This window comes from Sceloporus occidentalis, unplaced genomic scaffold, assembly GCF_023333645.1.
Source record: "Sceloporus occidentalis isolate IW3139 unplaced genomic scaffold, rSceOcc1.0.p SCAF_2, whole genome shotgun sequence".
In the NCBI taxonomy this organism is placed as follows: domain Eukaryota; kingdom Metazoa; phylum Chordata; class Lepidosauria; order Squamata; family Phrynosomatidae; genus Sceloporus; species Sceloporus occidentalis.
This window is the reverse complement of record NW_028316982.1, coordinates 162,020,473-162,032,578: the sequence shown is the minus strand read 5'-3', so window position 1 is coordinate 162,032,578 and position 12,106 is coordinate 162,020,473. Positions and strand designations below refer to the sequence as shown.

General features: G+C 38.8%; 1 protein-coding gene across 1 annotated transcript in view; it reads left to right on the top strand.

Moving 5' to 3' along the window:
- LOC149319202 (NALCN channel auxiliary factor 1-like) overlaps positions 1 to 10,834 on the top strand; it is a 449,646-nt gene extending 438,812 nt beyond the window's left edge. The window contains exon 3 of the mRNA XM_089511256.1: positions 6,357 to 10,834. Coding sequence (XP_089367382.1) covers positions 6,357 to 6,652 — 296 coding nt within the window. The 3' untranslated portion in view covers positions 6,653 to 10,834. The remainder of the gene's footprint in view (positions 1 to 6,356) is intronic.
- The last annotated feature ends 1,272 nt before the right edge of the window (positions 10,835 to 12,106 follow it).

The following is a 12,106-nucleotide window of genomic DNA, read 5'->3' as shown; positions in this document are numbered from 1 at the left end:
TTACCATGTTTTCCTTGTAGTCAATGAGACAATGACAATGGACTGTTGAGATCTTGTTGTGTTTTAAATTCTAGAAGCTCATGATTTCTGGGAGCTGTATCTTCCTCACCATCTTTAGATTTTAATGATTTGGAATAGGTGACTGGGGACATCTAGTGGAGAACAATAAACATTTCAATCTATATTAAATGAACAGTGTTGTGAAGTATTGCAGCTGGAAATTAAGGATGCATCTCTCCAGTGAAAGGTTTAACTGACTTAGTATTAATTTCCTTTCACCATTAAACTGGTTTATGGTTTTCCAGGCTTCCTGGGTCAGTATACTTGTACTGGATGCCACTGATCTCCTCAGAATCTGCCACTGCCCTCCTTTTTGCTACTAATCCATATGTAGCCTAAAAAACAACATTCTGGAAGGCTGAAAACAGGTTTTTGGCAACACAACAGCTGTAAATTGCCAGTTCTCTTGCCAGTAGTCACGAAAGCACACCTTTGAATCTTGGCCTGTGTGGGGAAGTAATCATAGGTTTTAGTATGCAAGCAATAGAAGCACTGCAGTCAGAGAAATGTCTCTAACTATTCCAATTAGATAGCAGATTTAGTTCTTAACACACCAAGTAGTTGCTTAGGGTGGAATGTTTTTGAGGGAAATATCCATGTGTGTCAAATTAGTCAGAGGTTGATTTGGAAAGTAGTCCACCTGACACATTTGTCCATTTTCATAACAAGAGGAGATGGGTCCCCCTATTGCCTGCAAAATTGCAGGGGATAGTGGGGCACATATGTCAAGTCGGATGCTTCATGACCAGATGTCAGCACATGAGCAAGAGTACAGCATGTCAGCATCCTTTGCAGCATTCTACTGGAATGCCAGAGTGCATTGTGTGAATAATTAACTGCACATTTTTGACAAGGTAAAAGTGTTATTGTCCAGACCTGTTGGAAATTAGACTACCTTCCCTCCTCCCCGACCTCCATCCCAGAAGGAAAGGTTAGCTTTCCCAAACTGCGAAGTTCTAATAAGCAAATAGTCAACATTATTTCCTAACAGAATGGTCAGATGGAAAAGGAAATTGTGAGCATTATGATATTTTGAGCATAATCAAGCACAGCAGTTTCCTTTGAAATCACTTTTGGATGTCTGATGTGCTCATAAAATATCTCTGATGATGCCTGAAGAGCTATTCATTTCTTTTAGGGGTATTATTAATGTTATTCTCCTCATTTGAATTTTTCAATTACCCGTTCTTTTTTATTTCTATTCCAAAATGGAAATGAGACACAAGGAATCCTCCACTGAGCCTTTAAAAACAATCTTAACTTTGTACAGAGTACTCTGTATATATGGTATACCTCAGCTTTCAGTTCCCTCAGATCATTTGTCTGTCCCCCCCCCCATCCTAGCGCATTACGTAGCTGTATATGTGAATTTGTACAACACAGTACAAAGCAAAAATAGTACAGTCACATGCACAGCCATATCAATATTGCTTGCTTCCTGTGTTCTGCCCACCCCACTTTTGTACTTGTGCATCGGTAACCAAAGATAAAAACCCTCAAAGTAGTATCAATTTGATGTGTTTTTGCTGAGAACTAAGGACATTGATGGCTAGTTGTGCCACCTAACTCTGGGGATTTTAACAAAATATTATCTAGTGTTTGCACTGCTTGACTGGTTTTACAATATTTTATACTGAAGTGGCTGCTGCATACTGTTCTGGGATTTGTTAACATTTAAAACCAATACAACAATTTTCAAAACTAAAACCAATAAAGATGATGAACAAAATAGAGAAGAGGCAGAAATCATGGAAAATATTCCAAGTAATCATATGAAGACTGCAAAGTGCAGTGTGATGCTCATATTTGGATATCTGCAATATGGATAACAGCAGTAAAGCATACTGCAGATGCTTCAGTATCTGCAATAAAGCTCAGTATGTGTTAGTGAGTGGTACAGAATAAAAGGACTACCTGACAAATGAGTATTAGTACACTACAAAGTTAGAGACAGCATCTTGGAAAAAAACCATGTGTTTTTAAATGTATGTGTCTGTGTGGTTCATTGATTAGTTATTTTTAGGGAAATCGTTCCTTTGCCTTCCCAATATTTCCTGCACAAGCAATGTTTAAGGTAGAATGTTTAAAATATACAACAATGAACATAAATTTACAATTAAAATATTCAATAAAACTGTAAAAAAAAAGACAATAGCAAGCAAATATAAAGTACACCAATAAATTTTTACAGTGGTGGAGAAGTAGCTTAAACTGAAGTTAAGATGATTTTTTGGGGAAATACTTCCATCCCTGTGAAAATCATCCTTGCCTTTCAGTATTATTTTGTGGTAGCTTTATTCACCAGGGTGGAGACAATGGGCTTTATCATACGGGAGGAAAGCATACTCCTCCTGTCATTAAATTATAATTAAATCAGGGGGAAGATTATCACACTTCGTGTGCTTGTCCCAGTCTTGTCCTGTCTGTGAACAGTAATGGACCCTGCATTTGGTATTAATGGAAACTCCTGTTAATACCAAATGATCGGTCCATTACTGTTTACAGATGGGACAAGAACAGGATAGGTGTGCAGGGGTGTGATAATCTTCCCCCCAATTGTGTGATTAACAGGATTTAGTGATGATTTAATGACAGTGGGAGTCTTCTGTGAAGATGTAATGGTAGGAGAAGGCATGGGATGCTTAGTGGCAACAGGTCCATGGTGTGGACCACTTGCCTGTTGCCACACCAGCCTGGGGACTGTCAGAAACCAGGGCAGGGTAGCATGGCCTTGGTTCATACTATCCTGCCCATCTGCTTAGGTCCTTAGTTGGCTTTGTGATGTGACCAGCTAGCCAAATCCACATGGCTATATTGTGTCACAATGTTATCATCCTACTTAATCCATAATTGACTATGATACCATGGTGAGGAAAAATATTATTTTTTAAAATGTGCAAAATAGTTTCAGAGAGTGGTGACAAGTACAAAAAGCGTTCAAAAGTTAGTATGGGGGAAGGGAACATTACCTGTCTGCCAACACCCCCCTTTTCTAGGGAAAAAATGATGGGAAAATATGACATTGCAACAATACATTTTTTATAAAGTCCCACATAGCTTTAAAGAACAATCCATAAGTTTCTGTTCTAAGCCATATTAAATCCAGGTTTTGAGGGAAGGTGAAAATAAAATAACAATAAACCCAAATTCAGACAGTACAATAAAGGTATCCCTCAGTAGAGAATTCTATAAATTTGGTATCACAACAGAATAGGCCCTGCTACCTGACCTATCACCCAGAGCAGTCTTTCCTGTGGATCTAAAAGACATTCATTTAATTGTATGAGTTCTCTTTCTTTTGTGAATTTTCCATTGGCAAATGTAATTGAAAATGGGAGGAATCAGAAACCTGAGCAGGGGTTGTTATTTGCTTGTCTTTCTTGTGGAACTAACCACTCATGTCAGCTGTCTGTCTACAATGACGATTGTAGCCTTAGAGAAATGAACTGAGAATTAAAACCATTTGTAGGTAAACTCTTCTTGTATTACACAATCCATACAAGTGAATAGCTGATTCAATTATCGGGTAGATTGGTTTGTGTGTTGGACTATGACTCTGGAGGCCAGACTTCTAGTCTGCCATGAAACCCACTGGCTGCTCTTGGGCAAGTCACATCCTCTCCGCCTCAGGGGAAGGCAATGGCAAACCTCCTCTGATCAAATCCTGCCAAGAAAACACCATGGTAGGTTCGCCTTATGGTTGCCATAAGTCAGAAATGCCTTCAAGACACACAACAACAATAAAACAAAGTCTTGAATATGTGGGTGAAATCATACATTTTTTTAAAAAAAATGTAGCATTCTGCAGAATGTGGCAGAACAAAAAACATAGTTTAAACTAAAAACAAATGGAATGCAAATTTATGCAAATGTTGGTCTTTCTTTCAGTCATAGTAACTAACCTATCTATCAGAAAAAAAGGTAAGAAGAATTGCACAGAGAAGTATAACTTATATAGTAGCCCTGCTGAAGTTTACTGAGTAAGATGTACTTGCATGTTTACTTGGGACAAGTCATATCAAAGTCAATAGGATTTATTTCTGACTAGTTATACATCATAGCTGGTTTGTAATCCACCATTTATCTACTTCTCAAGGCACTGAATAAGGTAATGGCCAAGATCCTAGGTTGGCTACTTAGGTAAGTATACTTAATCCCCTGACACCTTAACAGCCACCACAACTATGTGTGACAGAGGTCTGTTCTATCACTTGGAACACAGCAGATTAGGTTCTGTATCCAAATGTACCACAAGTGATCTCTAGTGTGACAATCAGAAGTCATATTCCTTTCATAATTCATCCTCACATATGAGATCTCTCGTGGTAGTGAGATGTAAACATCTCCATTGCTCACAGTGGCTGGTGGTTGTTAAAGTAGGAATTGGAGATTTTTATGAACATGGCAGTGAATATGTACTCTTTATGAATATAAATAAGTCATGGATCCATAACTCTAGGTTACAAATCCATAACTGCAATTCTTAATTTCAGCCAAAGACTATATAGAATACAGTGCGCCCACATCATACGCGGCTTTCAGCATACGCTGAAAGCCGTGTGGGGAGGAAGGGATGGCGTACCCCATAGGGTCTAATGGGGCGTGCGCCCATGACGTGCGCGCACCGCCGTGCCACCATGCCACTGCACCGCCGTGTGCATGAGCCCCATTCATTTAAATGGGACTCGAGCATACACGTAATTTGCTTTACGCTGGGGAGTCTAGAATGGATCTCCCGTGTAAAGCAAGGGCGCACTGTATAAAAAAATGTAAGGAAATAAATGAGAACAATTTTAAAGTAACTGTAAAAGAAGTATTATAGGCTGGGTTGCACGTCTAGTGACTTTTAAATAAATGATGCAAACTATACTCTCCTAAGGCAAGCATTATGGCATTTCAACTGGTTTAAATGCCACTAGACAAAACTTGATTAAGTACAAGTGTGTTCTCTTAAATGATCTCTGAGTCATTGATAAAACCTAAACCCTGAACACATTTGCTTGAAACTAAATCCCATTGGTTTCAATAAACTCACCTCAATTTTGACATGCCCACGATCATGCCCAGGATCATGCTCAAAGTCAAGTGGCATAGAACATTGAACTATGATTGGCATAGTAATTATAAGATTAAGAGTTGTGAAGTGAACCATTTTTTAAAAACAATGTCTTTAGAGAAGAGATCCGTCTTAACAGCCTTTTTAAAGCTGTCTAAGGATGTAAGCAGACGGATCTCATCCGGCAGGCCGTTCCACAGTCTGGGGGCGACGATGGAAAATGCCCTCTGGGAGGTAGCTGAGAGCCTAGATTTTTGTGGCTGAAGTAGGCCTCTCCCAGAGGAGCGGAGTGCGCGGGGAGGATTGTAGGGGAGAAGGCAGTCCCAAAGATAGTTTGGACCCAAGCCATTTAGGGCTTTAAAGGTGATAATCAACACCTTGTACTGGGCCTGGAAACTAATAGGCAGCCAGTGGAGGGACTTTAGAACCAGAGTAATATGGTCTCTCCTAGATGTTCTGGAAATTACTCTGGCTGCCATATTCTGTACTAGTTGCAGTTTCCGGACCAGGTACGAGGGTAGCCCCATGTAGAGCGCATTACAGAAATCTAGAAGTGAGGTTACCAGCGTGTGCACAACAGTCTCAAGATCCCTGGAAAGAGGGATTTCTCTCCATCCCACCACTCCCAGCCTTGTCTGGTGAGGACATAGGAAACAGTCTTCTTGGTGGCTGCTCCTAGGATATGGAACGCCCTCTTGAAGTAAGCTCAGTTGCCTCCCTCTGTGGCTGCATCTGCACTGCAGAAATGATCTGGTTTGTTACCCCTTTAACTGCCATGACTCAATGCTATGGTTTTCATCCTGCCTGTGGGTTAAAAGGCTGCACAATGGGTGTGCTGTTTTTTTAAAATGTGAAACATGTTTCACATGTTTTTTTAGTTTTAAATATACATGAAAGTTAGTGTTTTAAAAGTAATATTTTAACTGGATTGATGCTTTTTAAAATGCTTGCACTGTATGTTGATTCAATTATTTTGTTTTAACTTGTATTGTAAGCCATTTTGAGTTCCATTTGGGGAGAAAGGTGGGGTATAAATCAGCTAAATAAAAGACATACTTACATACATACATACATACATACATACTTACATACACACACTGGACTCATATGTAAACCTACTGTTCCCACATTTCTGTTAACTTGAAAAACAACCAAGCCAAGTTCTAAAATAGTATGAGGCAGCCAGGATCTCATTTAAAAGCATCCATGATAATTAACACTGCTGTTTTTCTCCCTGCAGGGCTCTATGACAACTATCCAACCAATGCAGAACCAGAATGCTGTGATGTCAGATGGGGACTATTATCAGATAACCAATCCAAAGGGACTATAAAAACAAGTGACTCGATGATGTGTCACCGGACATCACTTACAGTTTCATCAGCATCAAGACTGTGTAACAGCAGACTTAAACTGTGTGTTCTCGTATTAATTCTCTTACATACAGTACTCACGGTCTCAGCAGCACAGAACTCAACAGAACTGGGCTTTGGAGGCATCACAAATTTGGAAGACAGTTCAGCCAATGAGGAATAGAAGAACTGCCCCATCTCCTCCCATAGGCACACAGCAGGCCCACAGATACTGCAGTCAGACATGAGAAACTGGGTCCTTTTGTCCTCGGTTCACTCCTCCAAAGGCCTTCTGAATAAAACTCAACAGATGGGCCATAATCCAAACAAGGACACATCATATACAGCTTTTTATTGACTAAAAGGCTGTCTGGTGACTTAAATTTCTCGCACCATTTTATACACTGTGTTTTAATGTTTGGAGTTTCTTTTTTTGGTTTGTTTTTGCACTTGTTAATACAGGATTTTATTTTATTTTTTTGGACAGTTTCTCAGAGCTAAACTAAGTCTTTTCACTGTCTTATCTATTTCTAGTCATTGTGTGTGTTCATCCGATAGTTCTGTCTTTTACGTCTTGTCAGTTTCTATTAGAGGAAAGAACTGCTGTGATTCCATGGCATAACTAACAAATTTGAAGAAAAAAACAAACAAAAACAAAGCCAGCCCCCTAAATGACCCTCTTCTTCACAAAAAAGTGGTTCTCCTGCTCCCCCACACCATCCGACCATCCCAAGTGCCCCAAATCAGACAATGCCCGCTTGCTTTCTGTCTGTGTAATCACAATGAATGGGTGCATGTCTCAGATGAGCCTCTGCCACTGTTGCATGTGAGTCACCTGACTGGATAAACCCAAAGCAGGGAGTCATGGGGCGGCGGGCAGGGAGGCTGTCAGAACAATGAAGTGCTCTCCAAAGAATGGGAACAGACAGTGAAATTTTAAATGTAAAGAAACCTATAACAAACTGTTGCTCCAATTCCCATTTTCAAAGAAGTCCAGTCCTTTCTCACTGGTCAGTTGAACAGGAGCAGCCTGATTTTAGAACATGGTATATGAAAAACAGGTTAGGAGTTCAGTAAGTTGGCAGGATGGGAGACCTTCACAGTGGGGATGAAAAGTTTGGCATTCATTGTGAATTATGATTTTAATTCCTCTGCAGTCATATAACTGGAATGTGCCACAATACAAATCTATATGAACAAAGAGATTCAAGAAAACAAAGATTTTACAGACAAAACTACGAGGAACACCTACAAATGTTTCATTTTGAGGGTGCCTGCACACATTATGAATGCTGTGAGAAACACCAGTTTCTCTGCAGAAAGCATGGTATTTGTGGACATCACATGTGAGTGTACACACATCTAACTTAAATATGAATGTACACCTGTTTTGGAGTGGCTGGAGTAACTAGAGCCCCCAGATGAGTGTCCACTGATGTATTAAGATACATGTATACTGCATGGTTCTTTCTTGCAGCAATCCTGTGTATGAAGCTTTCCTCAAACCCTTAGGTTGGGATGGTCAAAGTGCCACCTTCTCAGTATTGATGGACTATAACTTCCAGCAGCCCAACCAGTTAAAGCCACTAGTAAGGAATATTGGAATGGTCAATGGAACCTCATCTGGAGGTTGCACTTTGCCCCTCCCTACACTAAGTACAATGGCCCTTAGTGTCTACTAGCTTTGGTTCCATGACACATGTGGATAGCAAAATCCATGGATGTTCAAGTCCCCTTAAATACAATGGCATAGTGAAATAGTATCCCATATATAAAACAACAAAATCAAGGTGTGCTATTTGGAATTTATATATATTTTTGGAATATTTTCAAGCTATGGATGCTTGAATCCATGGGTAATAATCAGTGGATATGGAAAGCTGACTGTACTACATTTAGGTGAAATCGTCCTTGAAAGTAAAGGGGGAACATGACATTAGGAATGAGGAGGAAATAGAATTGTATGTTAGAACAGCTGGGGGGGCATTTTTATTTCCTTAGTAAAAAACAGATAAATCAGTTTAATGAGTGTGCAATAAAATTAATATGTTGGGCCATGAGTGGTCAAGTTGGGTTGGGGATGGTGGTGAATAATCCAATTGCCTTTTTCATTGCTTTTTTGGCAGGGGTAGGATCATATCACCTGCTGAGTGTATGAGAATTTGCTTTTCAAAAAGGCTTTTTAGAGTTTACACTAGAATAAATGGAAGGAAAAGTTAACAAGGGCTGTTTTTTTAAAAAAACTTTTCAATCCTTCCTGTTCTCTAACTACACTTGGAAAGTGCACTTTAGAGCTGTTTGTTGTGTAGCTGAGAGATGAAGGGAAAAAAAAAGATAGAAACTATTCTCTTAGATAACCTATTACCTACTTTTTGGCTATTAAAACCAACCCTCCTTGTTCCCTTTCAAGAAGCATTTCTGTTCATCACTGCGGTGTTGATATGCATTTTTATTAATGTTTTATGGTTTGTGAAGTTCTGCAAAAAAAAAAAAGGAAAAAAGAGAAAGAAAAAAAGAGAACAATCCCTACTGCTTTTGCAGATTAAAAATAATGCATTTGTTAAGATGTATAAGCTCAACTATTTTGCAAGACTTCTTGTTTTGATAGTGTTTTGCTATGACTGAGAATGAGGATCTTAAAATGACCTGTGCAAATACAAAAAAAGCACGTAAAATGCAGAGTTTTTCAGCTTCAGTTTCTTTCCTGACCCTTTCCTCTCTCTCCACTGCGCATGCGCACACATAAGTATTCTATTCACACAGCATAAAACATGGTGCTTTTTTCACCTGAAAGAGCACATTTTATGAATGATGGTGGATATTGTAGAAATGCTTTGAAAACAGGTGGGGGTGGATAAGAGAGAGAAAGCTTTCACCAAAGGTGGAATGTAGATTTCAAAGCATATCAGGTCTATTACTAAAAATAATGCAGCAATAACTGGACGGGGCTGCAGTACTAGAGGGATCTAGCTAGAATCTCACAAGTCAGAAAGCACTTGGGTGGTGAGCTCTTGTTCAACTGACCTCTTCTCCTGATCTTCAATGTGTATGGTCAGTAAACAGTTTGTTATAAACCTTGATCTACCTCTGCTGTGCAAAGGCCATTCAACAACATCCATTTCTGTGGCATACATTGCATCATTTTGGTTCATTCATGAACTAAACACTCATTTTGTTTCTTTTCTTTTCCTTTCTTCTTTCTTTCTGGCTTGTACTATCCCAATACAGTAGTAAGTTCCATTCGTCCCTCAGTTAATGTAGCGTCTAAAGCAGAGATGCTGGCTGTACTCAGATGAGACCCTATTTTGCCTCATGGTAACTACTGCAGAAAATACCAAACAAAAAAAAAATATTATTCCTTCCCCTCCTACGATGTCTTTTTTTAAAAAATGTGTTTTCAGAGGTGGAGAATAACAGCTCTACCACTTATTGGCTTCTAGTAGTGAGTGGCATAGGAGGACAAGAACTGAAGGAAAAACAGTGGCAACATTATTCATGTGCTTTAAAAAAAAAGCCAAACAATGAGTAAAATGAAACAGAAAGCACAACCCATTTCAGTGAAAGATGTAATAAAATATCCCCTTCCTTTCCAAATAGGTGCCTGCAGTTACACGGTCTGTGAATTCTCTGTCACAATTTCCCCATCCCCCCTTCAGTCTATTTATGTCATTCATTCATTCATTCATTTTATTTTATTTTATTTAAAAATCATGTTCCTGGGGAGCCTGCTGCTGTGATGTATGCTACTGTTTGAGCCAGGGTATTTCTACTCCAGCAGTGTGGTCTGTATCTTTTCTTAGTGGCAGCTAGGAAATCACACATAGAGAAAAAAGACTCTTTTTATGAAGTTCAGAGAAGCATAATCATGTATGATGCAAAAACCTCATCCCATCCATTCCTCATCCGTAATAGTTTTCTTGGCACAAACCTGAGCATGCTTGATATTGTGCACCTATTACTTTTGCCCGAATAAATTTGCATCTTGCCACTGTAACTGCCATCTTGTTCCATTTCTCCTTGTACTGTATGACTTGGACATACATGATGAATAACTGGCTTCAGAGAGATGATGCGCAAATATTTTAGCATAGTAAATGAAAAAAAATATTTATTTTACAGTCATATAGAACAGACTTCCCCCCAATGTGTTAATTGTTTTATTTTTTGAAACAAAAAATTCCAGTTTGTGCAATATATGAATACTGCAAAGCCAAATGTCATAGATCACAACCAGAGCTATGTGTTATTTCCTTATTGCATTTACATTTGAGAATACATTATATTGACTTTTCCTTTCATTAAAGAGATAGAATACTTTTTTTTGCAAATATAGCTATCAAAGGTTGTCCTTCTGCATACTAACAAAAATATGGAATTATGGTTAAGAACTTTAAGCAGCCTAAAAGAGCTACCATCTTGAAAAGAGTCTGTTGAAGAAAGAATATGGACAGAAAGAGTTTCCAAGAGGTTTCATCAGGTATGGTTTCCTACAAACACAGAACTATTGGTAATGGAGGCTGCTCATCACACAGAAGTGTTGGCAAATGTGACTGGGTATTTTGTGTGGTGTATTGTTCCCTGCTTGGAACATGGAAATTCCTGCTCAGCCATGGAAACCCATTGGGCAAGTCACATTCTCTCATCCTGCTCTGAAAATCCTGTCAATAAAACCTCAATATAAGTTTCCCTTGGGATCACCATAAATCAGAAACAACTTGAAGGCGTACAACAACAGCAACAATTAGACAGAAAACAAACGCATTTCTTCCTTTGCCCATCATTTGTACAGGAAATGTACAACTGGGTAAAGTGTGTTCAAAAACAAGAAAAAAAGCCTCAATTAAAATGATCATTTTTCATAAGGTAGGATAAGAGCTCATATAAACTGATAGAAACAATTTTGCTTGATCTTAGTGTAAGTAGTGATAGAGATCACATAAACAAGAGAAGGCTGTAATGTTTGATATGCCAAAGCTGGTAGAGTGTCAAGCTTTTGCAAACAAAACTGACCTCTGAGTGACCTAAGAGAGTCAGAAATGCAATTTGTGCAAAACACCCAGGAGTCCCTCATCTGAGATTATCATAGGATGAAAACACTGAGATAAGAACCTCTGAATCTTTGTTTGTACAAACTCAACCTGTTGCCTATCTGTATCATTATCCTACATATATTTCAGAGGTAGATTTTTCCATTATTGATGGTAAGGACCACAGTCCAAAGTTCCATGAACTCAAGGGGGAAATGCATGTAGACAAATCATACCCCATGTCTGAATTGGTGGGGTATTTAAAAACAAATTTGTGACATGTTAGGAGGACTTGCTGTTCAAAAAGGGAACATTTTTCAAAAGAATCCTAAATCCTTAGGCACATTTAAAGTAGCTCCTTGAATCCTGGGCAAGTGCTAATAGTAAGCATCCTAGTTATGCTATATGTACACTACCACGTACATGATAAAGTTATCTTAAGCAGGTACCAGAAAAAGCTGATGATACAGTGCTTACATTTAAAGCCTTAAAGGATAAACCAAACTCTATGGGGAATTTCAAGACATAATTTCACTATTTTGTGTTTTGCATATTCAATATGTTTTCCCCAGGCATCACTTGCCCTTGTAATGCTCCACATCTGAAGTGGA